This window comes from Oncorhynchus nerka, linkage group LG1 (genome assembly GCF_034236695.1).
Source record: "Oncorhynchus nerka isolate Pitt River linkage group LG1, Oner_Uvic_2.0, whole genome shotgun sequence".
Lineage (NCBI taxonomy): Eukaryota > Metazoa > Chordata > Actinopteri > Salmoniformes > Salmonidae > Oncorhynchus > Oncorhynchus nerka.
Window position 1 is genome coordinate 21,884,803 of NC_088396.1, and position 13,527 is coordinate 21,898,329.

The following is a 13,527-nucleotide window of genomic DNA, read 5'->3' on the forward strand; positions in this document are numbered from 1 at the left end:
GCAACCTGATATCCACACTCCACACCCCTTCAGTCCCGCTACACACCATGGGTAAACAAAATTCCACTAGACATACTGTCTATAAACAGAGGCTGACTTAGTTTTCCCACAGGGCGTGTGTGTGTGTGTGTGTGTGTGTGTGTGTGTGTGTGTGTGTGTGTGAGATCAGATCAGATCAGATCAGCTAACCTGATACCTTGGGAAAATCTCCATTGCATTTCCTTGATTTGTGCGTCATCTCATCTCCTTTTCAAAATCCATTGGACGAGAAGGTCCCTCTGACCTTTTCTTCCAATGGGTATTGAGGAGGCGAGGAAAGAGGAGTCAGAGGATGCGGGGAATCAAGGAAATGCAACTAAGATTCTCCTCTGGAGAACTCAACCTCTGGGTCCCTGGGCCTGAAGAAGATGAGAATGAGGAAGGGAATGCCTTCATCTACCTGCTATGACAGTGTGAAATATGCCAGTGATAAATAAGTCTGTAAGTCTATATCTTCGATGAAACAGATGCTAGAAAAGTGGAATGCATAGTGAGAAGGGGCAGCATTTAATGTTCCAGCCGAGTCCAGTAGGTGGAGTAATAGCAACCGTAAAATGTTCCTACTTTTACCACTTACCCAATCACAGACATGCCTTTATTGTATGCTACAGTGTTATTGCATTTTATGAACAATCTTTCTACCTGTGACAATGTGGCTTTGTGCCAACATTGCACAGTCAGAACATGTCATTCTCAGCAAGTGCAACTCAATGGTAAATACCTGTAGTACAAAATGTTCCTACTTTTACCACTTACCCAATCACAGACATGCCTTTATTGTATGCTACAGTGTTATTGCATTTTATGAACAATCTTTCTACCTGTGACAATGTGGCTTTGTGCCAACATTGCACAGTCAGAACATGTCATTCTCAGCAAGTGCAACTCAATGGTAAATACCTGTAGTACACTGAAAATAATTGATAGACGTGTTTATTCTAGCCTTTTCTTAGTATTCTGGATATATTTGTATATATTCAAGTTGACTGCCAGACAGTGAGCACCATGCTGTAAGTAAAACACCTGGCTTCACCTGGAAGATTGCTGTCCAGTGCACGCCATGTCCCTTGGCTGTCAGAATAACAAAGAGTCCAGAATATAACAATATATACTTTATATTATATTGTATATATGATTTTATATTATATTCTAGGCTGAGTGTCTTGTTCCCATCAGAGCTGTATGGTGCCCTTGTGACTGACAACTATATTAAAATACAGCGCTTGGCCTTGTCTGACGTCTGGTCGATACCATCTGGTAGAGCTCTCGTTGCGCCAAATGGGAAGAGATGAGACCTCAGCAAGCTCAAACATTTTTTTAATCCACATTGATTAAATGTAGGCTATTTTCTGTCGAATATGAAAATATTGGCAATTCATCAACAGAATGACTTTCGGTTCTCGGGAAGTTGAATCGAACAAGAACATCCCTGAAGAGAGCGATTATCGCACGGACCGGGGGGTGTTCTTTGTTATGGCCACAGAGTTTCTACAACCATAGGCGCATCATCGCGAGACTTCCAGGAACTCTTGCAGAACAGACCAAACAGACTACGCCGAGGTTTGGGGTTGAGAAGTCAATGAGAGAAGTGAAAACATATTCCCTAGTTGTTAATCTTCTCGAAATCTAATTGCAGAACCTAGATTCAAGGCAATATATTACGTAGATTAATATGTTATGACTTCAATCTCGTGAAAGTGACAAACTTATAGATTTTAAATGTCTTCAAAAACTACTTTATATCCAAGAGGTGCCGTTTTTTTGATGGCCTGCACATGCGCAGTTCTGCAGGAGACGACCGTTAGACCCGATGACGTGTTTCTACGCATGAGTTTAGCTAGCTAACGTCGCCATGACATCGCCTACAATTGTGATCATGGATTTCTATTGGAGAAGCAGTTGTAGCCTATCTTCATACTGTACTGTCTTCGTTATGGTTGATCGGCATTGTAACAGCCAGTGAGCGCTTCCGCATTGACAATCGGTGAGCTGTCATTGCGGGAGAATGAATAACGCGAAATGTAGCATATTAAATCAGATACCAAGGAGACGAAAGCGGATTATACAATGTGTCTATGTGGTGGGGTTCATGGTAAGTGCAACATAACCTTTGTTGAACATGTGGCTACATTTGAGAACGTTTGGTATTGCTGTCATTCTTTCATTTCTTTCCCAAAAGGTTATAGAACAGCAGTTCACTTTGGACACAACCTTACGGTTGAGGCAAATGAGTGGCGATGACATCTGTTTATTGATCTGTTGGCTGTAGTCAATTGTACAGAGGCTACATCATGACATTAGGGGCTTTAGACTATGTAAAATATTATTCTGGTTCAGGCGGCTCCTTGCTCCATCATGACATTTGAGAACCTGACCTGCAGGCTACCACAAAATACATCAGATGTATTAAACAGCCTACTCGATTGTTCTTCAGTCACTCAAATGCTGATCCAGCTATTTAGAAGAGGCGGGTTGAGCCCTATCATAGCACTGTCAAAACAACCTGTCCAGCAGAATCCAGTCCTTGGAAATCTGAGTTCGCCTCAGAATGACTTGTTATTCTGAGATGCTCAGGGTGTTCACAAGAACATCACACTGACTCTGTAAAACTCAGTAGGATAAACATAAATATCCTGTTGTACAGGATTAGATTGATGTAATGTTTATTTAATCTGATGTGGATTTTGGACTGGACACACACTTAGCATAATGTAAACTCACAGAACTGGAGTGTCACAATGATCATTTTGAAGACATTATATTGGGGAATGCTAAACGTTTTCTGTGTGTAATGCTATCCAGATAAAAGGAATGGAAGTGAATGCTGCAGAACATCTCATGAACATTCTCAGCCAAAGAATATTCCCCTGTGAATGGTCTCTCTCTCTCTCTCTCTCTCTCTCTCTCACACACTATTTATTTATTTGACATTTTAGTCATCTAGCAGATGCTCTTATCCAGAGCAATTAGGGTTAAGTGCCTTGCTCAAGGGCACACACACACACCGTATATTTGTGCCCAGTTTGAATACAGAAGTAGAGTTGAACTGAGGAGAATCAAACAGTTAGTTTAATGGGTGGGGCTGTGAGATCGCAGGAGCTACAGTGTGACTTCAATCAAGTCTCTGGCAAGAGCCTCTCTGGAGATGGCCTCATAAATGCAGATAAACAGGTTTGGAAAGTGTCTATTTCTCTCCTCAGGCCCTGAACTCTCTCTGTTGCACACTCACTAAACATCAGGCTAGAAAAAACTGGTATTCCCTAGGTCTCTAGCTGATCTCTCTAACTCCAGCCACAGAGCAGCCATGGAGATACCAGCCCATCCACAGAGAAGAAACTATCTCCAACAACACTGGTGGTTTGTCATGCAGTGGCTTCACTATGTTTGATTCAGTCATTGTCCTTTTGAATAAATCAGTTCCACAGACAAAACAACTGAATCTCTAATGCCTCATTACCCTGCTGAATATAAGTTTCAGCGTTTGTGAGCCCCACCCTTTATAAACAGTTAGAACATTTTAAAGCAAGGGCACACACACACATGCACTAACGTTGATGCATGCTGAATATTAGAAAGGGTGATTTGTCAGGCCGGTCACATTAACCCTTAGTCACATTAACCCTTAATGTGACTGTGTTTTCATTGGCTATTGATAGGTCAACCTCTGATCATGATACACATCATTCAACTGCTTCCTGGATTTTTGTTTTTGGTCATTGTTTGTTTACGTGTCTATTTATTGTCTATGACAATGCAGTTACTGTAGCTCAACAGGGTTTAAACTGAATGTACACCTACTGCAGTCACTCAAGTCTTTGGTGTCATTCATCATTGTTTTTCTTCTTCTCTCTCTCCTCACCAGGACCTGTTTGGGGTGAGCATGATCATTCCCCTGCTGAGTCACCATGTCAAGGCGCTGGGGGCCAGCCCCACCGTGGCAGGCTTAGTAGGTAGGTGGGATGATGATGATGATGATGTAATACATTAAATATGGAAGAGTTCACATCAGCGCCAAAGATTGTAAGATGTTTTCATACAGTACATCAGACGTGGTTGTATAATTTAGCAGGAGCAGGCAAACCAATACATTGTAAAATTCATTTTAATGCATTAAATATTGCCAAATATTGTATGGAACAAAATGAAGAAGACCTCTGAGGACATCAGGCATCGAAGGACGACAGATTAAGGAATGGCGTGTAGCGTAACTGTTTGAAATCACCAGCTGATATGCTCAATCATATGTCTAATTTCATAACTCCATATCGCTGTGGGCGCTGATTGAGGTCACAGGGTCTGATAGTTTCTGCAAAGCGGCATGCATTGTAGACTAGCTGTAATCATAAATGTCCTTCATGTGCCATAATCTGTACCTAATGCATTGATTCATGTTTCAGGCTCCACATATGGGATCTTACAACTCTTCTCTAGCACTATAGTAGTAAGTATTCTCTTTGTGTTCTGAAGACAAGTATTTGTGTTGTAGTACTGCATGCCTTGTGCTATACCAGTGTAATGCTTGCACACACACACGCAGACACACACACACAACCCTACCATAAGACCTCTCCCGACATGGTGTTTGTGTCATTTGTCAACATCTGAGGTTATGATGGTACGCCAGCGGTGGACTGGAGCTGGATGCTCCACCATGCCCTAACCATTAACACTCAATTAACATCCACACATTCCTCTGAATCCATGTCTCTTAACAAGGTTGACTTGTTACTGTACACTGAGTGAGGCCTTCTCTGAAGAGAGATCGAGATTCTCATAGTTGAGTTGTGTAAGGCACTCCTCCTCCCCCATGGTCTCCTGAAATTGGTTTAAATCTCAGGGGTCATGAGACAAATTAAAGGAGGAGAAGGAGTCATTTGTGGTCCCAGTGAACAGACAGGCAGGGAGGGGTAGTGTGATGGGGGGGAAGAGGGAACAGCAAGGCCTCTATGGTAATCCTCACAGGCCACATCCAGAGCACAGCAAATTCAATTTACCCTGATTTCATTATATTGTCATTGCGTGCGTGTGTCCATTTCTACATGCACACTATCTAGTCAAGTTTTGTGTTATGTGTTTGCATGTGTAGGCCCACCTACGTGTGTGTGTGTATTTCTAGCTGTGCATAGAATTGTGTGTGTGTGTCATTCATATATCAGTGTAGTGAGAGACTGAGTGGAGGCGCCTGGGTTGCTTGGCCAAGAGGACCAGGCTGTGGAATTCCTCTGTTTGGGGTCACCTGACCACTCACACTCATGTCCTCGTGTTACGACCTCAGAGAGAGGGGCGGGCTCTCATTATCTTATACATATGTTGTTTGTTGGGCAGCCAGGCTGCATCTCAATAGTTTTAAGTGGATTCCTTTCCTCGTCTACCTGGGGCTTTGAAGGAAAGAAAGCCAGTGCTAACCATTGAGATGAACACTGTATCCAGCAACATTGTGGAGATGTTTAATGCCTTGTGTTATTATGTGAGAAAATACTCCTCTTTCCTATATGCCACTTCCAGTGATGTGATGATGGCGGTTGTGATTGGCAGGGCAGCTGGAGTGACGTGGTGGGGAGGCGGTACTCTATGCTGACGTGTCTGCTGCTGAGTGCTCTGGGCTACGGCCTGCTGGGGATGTCCACCAGCATCGGCCTGTTTGTCCTGGCTAGGATCCCTGTGGGTGAGTCTGTCTGGGGGGGAAACGTCCTGCTTCAGAGGCTTGGGCATTGAAAGAGCTCTACCTTTTATGTGAATCTTAATCACATGTAATTAAAACAAGAAAATACATTGATGTTCCACAAAGGGTGAATTTGATTGCACCGTGATGTCCACTACCTACATAAATACATACATTAAAGACATAATTCATCAGTAACATTCTGTTACACACAAATATAACAAAAATATAAATGCAACCTGCAACAATTTCAAAGATTTTACTGAGGTACAGTTCATATAAGGAAATCAGTAAATTGAAATAAATAAATTTGGCCTTAAACTATTGATTTTACATGACTGGGAATACGGATATGCATCTGTTGTTCACAGATACCTTTAAAAAAAGGTAGGGGCTTGTATCAGAAAACCAGTCAGTATCTGGTGTGACCACCATTTGCCTCATGTAGCGCGACACATCTCATTCGCATAGAGTTGATCAGGCTGTGGATTGTGTCCTGTGGAATGTTGTCCCACTCCTCTTCAATGGCTGTGCGAAGTTGCAGGATATTGGCGGAAACACGCTGTTGTACACGTAGGTCCAGAGCATCCCAAACATCCTCAATGGTTGACGTGTCTGGTGAGTATGCAGGACATGGAAGAACTGGGGCAGTTTCAGCTTCCAGGAATTGTGTACAGATCCTTATGACATGGGGCCGTGCATCATCATGCTGAAACACAAGGGGATGGTGGCAGATGAAAAGGCACAACACTGGGCCTCAGGATCTGGTCACCGTATCTCTGTGCATTCAAATTGCCATCGATAAAATGCAATTGTGTTCATTGTCTGTAGCTAATACCTACGCATATCAAAACCCCACTGCCACCATTGGGCACTCTGTTCACAACGTTGACATCCGCAAACAACTTGCCCACACAACACCATACTACTCACTGTCGACCATCTGCCCGGTACAGTTGAAACCCGGATTCATCCGTGAAGAGCACACTTCTCCAGTGTGCCAATGGCCATCGAAGGTGAGCATTTGCCCACTGAAGTCAGCTACGACGCCAAACTGCAGTCTGGTCAAGACCCTGGTGAGGACGACAAGAAAGCAGATGAGCTATCTTAGGGATAAACTATTCCCTGAGACGGTTTCTGACAGTTTGTGCAATACATTATTTGGTTGTGCAAACCCACAGTTTCAACAGCTGTCCAGGTGGCTGGTCTTATACGATCCCGCTGTTAAAGAAGCTGGATGTGGAATTCCTGGGATGGCGTGTTAACATGTGGTCTGCGGTTGTGAGGCCGGTTGGACGTACTGCCAAATTCTCTTAAAACAATGTTGGAGGCAGTTTATGGTAGAGAAATTAACAAAAAATTATCTGGCAACAGCTTTGGTAGACATTCCTGTAGTCAGCATGCCAATTGCACACTCCCTCAAAACTTGGGAGACATCTGTGGCATTGTGTTGTGTGACAAAACGGCACATTTTAGAGTGGCCATTTATTGTCCCCAGCACAAGGTTCATCTGTGTAATGACCGTGCTGTTTAATCAGCTTCTTGATGCCACACCTGTCAGGTGGATGGATTATATTGGCAAACGAGAAATGCTCACTAACAGGGAAGTAAACACATTTGTACACACAATTTGAGAGAAATAAGCATTTTGTGTATATGGGACATTTCTGGGATCTCTTATTTCAGCTCATGAAGTATGGGACCAACACTTTACATGTTGCGTTTATATATTTTAAATCTGTGTCGTGTCCTTTCCCTCTCTCTCTGTCCTCCAGGGCTGTTCAAGCACTCCCTGTCTATCTGCCGGGCCCTGCTGTCTGACCTTGTGTCTGAGGCAGAGCGCCCCCTGGTGATGGGACACTTCAATGCTGCCTCCAGCGTGGGCTTCATCTTGGGACCCGTGGTGGGGGGATACCTTACAGAGCACGAGGGGGGCTTCTACACCTCCTCCTTCACCTGTGCCGCAATCTTCCTCCTCAACACAGGTGGATGGGGAGAGGGGAGATGAAGGGAGGGAGGGGCAAGGAGAGAGGGGATGAGCAGGAGAGCAGGCAAAGGGGGTGTAAGGCAATTATGTTGGTTTTCACAAATTCCCACCAATTCTACATCACCTTAATTCTAAGCACTTTGTGAATGTGAAAGAATGGGATAGGTGCAAGCAATATAGTGAAAATAAAATCAAAGTTTATTGGTCACGTGCACAGTTTAGCAGATGTTATAGTGAGTGCAGCTGAATGCTTGTGTTACTATCTCCTAACAATGCAGTAAAATGTCAAACAAGTACACAAGTTTTAAAAAATTTAACAAGAAATCAAGAAATATCGTAACGAATCCAATTAACAACCAAAATAGCACTGTATCGGTAATCCAAATGCAATCTATACGTATATACATCGGATTAATTTACACAAGATATACTAAGAATGATATGTACTGCAGTAGATATATTAGAATGAGCCATGTCAAGAATCCAGTATATAAATAAATAAATATGGTGTGTACAAACAGTGTAACTAAAATGCAATGTACAGTAGTAGATTTTTATATATATATATATTTCACAAGGTAGGCCAGTTGAGAACAAGTTCTCATTTACAACTGCGACCTGGCCAAGATAAAGCAAAGCAGTGCGACAAAAACAACAACACAGAGTTACACATAAACAAACATACAGTCAATAACGCAATAGAAAAAAATATATCTATGTACAGTGTGTGCAAAAGTAGAGAGTAGGGAGGTAAGGCAATAAATAGGCCATAGAGGCGAAATGATTACAATTTAGCATTAACACTGGAGTGATAAATGTGCAAAAGAGCACAAGGATAAATAGCAATGTGGGGATGAGGTAGTTGGGTGGGCTATTGTGGGACAGCAGTGTTGGACAGCAGTGTTGGCTGTGGGACAGCAGTGTTTGCTGTGGGACAGCAGTGTGGGACAGCAGTGTTGGCTGTGTGTGATTGTGAGTAAGTCCATGTGTTGTTAGTATGGGAGTGTGTGTGTTAGTGAGTGTATATGTGAGTGCAGGAGAACTGTGCATGAGGTGTGTGATAGCTTGTGTGTGTGTTTTGTGTGAGTGAGTGTGTGTGCGCACCAACTGGCTGTTCAACAGTCTGATGGCCTGGAGAGAGAAGCTGTTTTTCAGTCTCTCAGTCCCGGCTTTGATGCGTCTGTAGTGTCTCAGATATTATCATACAGCACATGCGTAGCCAGTCTATGTGCTTTCTAACCTTGTGTTTGTCGTGTTCCATCCAGGTCTGGTTTGGCTGCTTCCCTGGAGCGATGCGCTAACCCCACGGGCCAATGCTAACTACAACAGCAGCGCTAGTAAAGCCAGCTGCCACGTCAACGACAACCACGTCACCTCGACACAGCAAAACTCATCCCATGGCAACAGCAACAACCACACTACAGCGTCGGGGCCAGCAGTCACAGGATCGGGGGCTCCAGAAACAAACCAGAGGGTCTGGAGCTGGGACCTAGACTGGGGGGAGGTGTCACTGCTCCAACCTGCCTGGCGTCAGCTCTCCTCAGTGGGCTCCAAGATCCGCACGGTGGCCTCCTCAGACATGTGGGACCTGTTCCTGGTGCGTCTGCTCATGGCCATTGCCATTATGCTTTACTACAGCAACTTTTCTCTGGCCATGGAGGAGCGCTTCATGCTGAAGCCCAAAGCCACAGGTTATCTAATTAGCTACAGCTCTACCCTGGGGGCCTTGGCCGGCTGCTTGGTGGGGCCCGTCACCAAACTGTACGGTAACGACATGCCGGCATTGTTGCTACACTCTACAGTCCTCACGTGTTGCCTGATCCTGCTCTACGCCATGGCGCCGAGTGTCTGGCACGTGTTGTTAAGTTCCACTTTCTTCGCCATCTCCACGACCATCGGACGCACCTGCATCACAGACCTTGAGTTGCAGAAAGGGGGAGCTCACGCCAGTGGCACACTAATCGGGGCAGGGCAGTCGGTGACTGCGGTGGGTCGGGTGCTCGCCCCCCTGCTTTCGGGGCTGGCCCAGGAGTTTAGTCCCTGCGGGCCACCGAGTCTGGGGGTGGGGTTGGCGTTAGCGGCCGTCGCACTGCTGCTGGTAAGAGTTCCCAAATGGGACGGGAGATGCAAGAGGAAAGAGGCCAAACTTGATAAAACACACAGAGAGTGAGAGTGAATGAATGAGAGAGAGAGAAAGAGCACCGACGCGAAACTACCATCCTCAGGAGATGTCTGGTCTAAAGACAGCACTGGAGAGAGAACTGATACAGAACTGTTGGGGTTTGTTGTTGACATGTCAGCGGGGTGTTTCGTTGTTTGTTTTGTAGCTGTTGACAACGGAACCACATCTCCGCTCTGCCGTTCTGTTGGTTTGGTCTCAAAGTGATGACATCACAGCACCCTGAAAGGAACCGGGTCATCATCAGCATTGCTGTTCCCGTCCTTCAGTACACCAAACAGGTTTAACTGTGAACAAACACCTAGGCCAGCAGCCCTCTGTAAAAGGAGTGAGGGGGTCAATGCTCAAATAGACTAGCATAGGTCATCATGTCAATGGCACATACAGCCGTGTTAATAAAGCCTAGGAATAGTCACATTTTTATATATGTCTCTTGTGAGAGACAATAATAACATTAAAAAACACAAAATATAAATATAATGTACTCCTGCTCTTCCTTTATAACCACTACAAATAGTCTAGGAATGCCTTGAGGTTTCTTTGTCCTGAAAATGCACTTCATTTCCCAAAATGCTCTGTTTCTGACCTACCCTATGAGTGTGGGCAGCAGGTGAAGAACCTTCTCTTACCTCTCTGGAGCCGAATTCCATTTTCTTTCCCTTCTCACTGCAGTGTGTACTCATTCACCCTCCCTTGAGGGTTGAAAATAATTAGATTGGTGTGAAAGTGTCCACACCAATCCAATACCTTTAAATCCATTGTGGGGGAGTGAATGAGTACACACTTTGGGGAAAAGGGTCAAGCACTGAATTGAGCTTGAGTAAGGGTAGTCCACAGCCACAAATCTAGGATAAGCTTACATTTCCCAAATTCTAACCCAAAAGTGTCTTAGATCAGTGTATGTTGGTAACTTCAGCCTACTTCTTTTTAAACCACTGTTTACCCTCATTGCACTGCTTTTTAACAGGATCCTGTCGAACTAAGGTATCAGGACACTTTCAATGGACGTTTGTATATATTTTTTGCTTTTAATTTTAAACCCCATAGTCCATATTGATTTTATTCAAATTAATTGATTTATCAGAAAGTGGGCTTAATTATCAATCAAATAAAAACATTTGAATTATTATTTTGATATGACGTTTTCCTCTTATTTTGAATGGGGTTGCCCTTACAATGACCCAAATGCTACTGAATGTTATGAAGACAAAATTATTTTATTGAATGATAGATCAATCCAATTCTAGTATATCTAAACTTGTGAATGCCAACGACAGTTCCATAACTTACGTTTTATTAAATGTTTTATTTGATGATGGATGACTGAATGTTCAAGTTTTTGTGAGATTTCTTTCTCCTACAAGGTGGTTTTAGCTCTGTTACTATTGGCATCTCGATACGACTGAGGGAAATCAACACGAACGCCCCTCCAACTTGTAATTACTAGTGAGAAACTCGTCTATCATCCCTGTGCTCCCACATGTTGAACTCTGACATATCCTACTAAGGAAATGACCTTGATAACAGCGTTTTCAGCAGTTAAATACAACAAGAACACATTATTTATTCGTTTTTTTAACACAAACTTGTTTACAAGCATAATAGCTGTACTTTTAGTTTGTAGTTGACACTGCTTGTTTGCCATTAGCCGATCTGCATTCGTAATGAGGTTAAAGCAACTGAATGCACTCAACTTGTTGCTCCCGGTTTATAATTAGTATTTTTTGAATTCCCACTTGTCATGAACGCAGCATAAGACTATGAACACTGTTCCATCTCTAACAAGACCACCATGATATATGGGCCTAAGGCCGAGACAATAAGACGAGACAATAAGACGACACACCTTGGTTTCATCACAAACCCGGAGAGCAACATCTGTCTGGTGAAGTCCACAAAGCACATTGCATGTAACAAATGACCTACAGCATGGTCAAGCAAGTTAATGTTTCTGACATTTTCAGACTAACAACCTTTGATTTAGAACCACGGAGAGTTACTGCAAGTCAAAAAGAAAACAGGAGCTGCCTCCAATATTCCAACAGCATTTTAACATGTTCAAATCACCTATGCTTAGTCTAAAACAGTGACAACTAAAATATACCCATAACTATTTAGTCCAATCAATGTAAGCTAAATATGATGTGGCTGTCCATGGTACTGATGTGTGTGGTTGTGTGTGTGTGTAAGTAGAAAAACCTGTTGACTCACCCTACTAAAATGCTTGCTAGCTAAGATAACTTCCGGTCATGGGCAACGATGCACCAGGCCAGCTAGTTAACACGAGCCTATTACATCTAATTAGCTACACTGAGCTTCCATGCTCTCAGGCCAGGGGCACAATGTATACATTTATAGTTGGATCAGAATCACCGTTAGAATCACTGTTATAGTCATTGACCAATATGGATAATTAAGTAAAACCACAAGTCCAAATCTCTATCTCCATTCATGGCTAGCTAGCAACCGGAGGACAACACAACGAGATGCAACAAGTCAAGTTTTTTTGCAAATAACATTTAGCTTTTGATGTGTGATTGGTGTGAAGCCAAATCCAAACTGGCTTCCCTTGACACTTCCTTTTGATGTGCCAGGACCATTCACAGTTGAGCTCACTCAGTTGAGCTCAACACTGATTGGCTATAAAAAAAATAAAAATAAAAAAAATATTAAGGGAGGCCAAATGCTCTCTGGCTTTCCTTACATTCAATGCTATGGGCGGCAACAATGTCACACTCTATTTGACCAAACAGCATCAGATAGATTCTCAGGTTAGATACATTCAGCCTCTTGCAAATTGAAGGAATTTATGAAACACAGAAATGAACGATACATTATTGGTTATCTTTTGGGGGAAGCCTTGCTTCCCTTGGTAGCCATGTATACACGAAGTTAGGAGACACACTACATGACACACTGGCACGACTCTTGGTGGTAGTAACGCCTCGATCACACCTACATTGTTTTTGCGTTTTGGTTACACCAGAAGTACACGTATTTCCAATGGAACACTGCGTTTGCCTTGTAGCATTGCGTTGCAGTGGGTTCGGTGTGGTGCATAGCTTGGATTTATCGAATGTATGCATCAAACTTTATGTGTAGACGACTTGACAGAAATGGTAGCATCAGGTGAATGTTGAACCTTTGTTGCCCAAATCCAGATGGTGCTGTGTGCCATTTTGCGTAATAAAACTATCAGTGTGATCAAGGCATAAGAAAGCCAACGCCATCTTCACCCATCTGCTTAGATGTACCTTTTTATTACTTCTAAACAAAATAACTTTTGGGGGTTTTCATTTACTTGCAATGGTGTGTTGGTTCTTGCTTGAACATTCGCTAAGATTATATTTGGTTGTGATCTTTGCAACATAACTATTTTAGATGCAGCAGTTGTTAGCTGGAATGCTATCGCTCATTGATATAGGCTGTAGCAAAAGCTAGCCAGAGAGCCATTTTACTGGTTGAAGTTGGAAATGTTTTTAAGTATAATGCAGTTGATTTGGGATGATGACACAAACATTATATTGCCTAAAGAACAATACAATATAAACGAATAAGCACAATATTTAATATAATTCAGGCCTAAAGCAAATATGGCACAAATGTGGAATCACAATTACTATTTCAGTTCAACATCGCCACAATTTATGAAGCACGAGA

The 13,527-nt window shown here is 43.1% G+C and overlaps 1 protein-coding gene across 1 annotated transcript; it reads left to right on the top strand.

Moving 5' to 3' along the window:
* Window positions 1–1,614: 1,614 nt before the first annotated feature.
* Window positions 1,615–11,185, top strand: LOC115118191 (major facilitator superfamily domain-containing protein 9-like). Its single transcript, XM_029646796.2, has 6 exons — window positions 1,615–2,131; window positions 3,902–3,989; window positions 4,437–4,480; window positions 5,575–5,704; window positions 7,477–7,686; window positions 8,954–11,185. The coding sequence occupies exons 1-6, from the start codon at window positions 2,045–2,047 to the stop codon at window positions 9,856–9,858; spliced, it is 1,464 nt and encodes a 487-aa protein (XP_029502656.1). The 5' UTR covers window positions 1,615–2,044; the 3' UTR covers window positions 9,859–11,185.
* The last annotated feature ends 2,342 nt before the right edge of the window (window positions 11,186–13,527 follow it).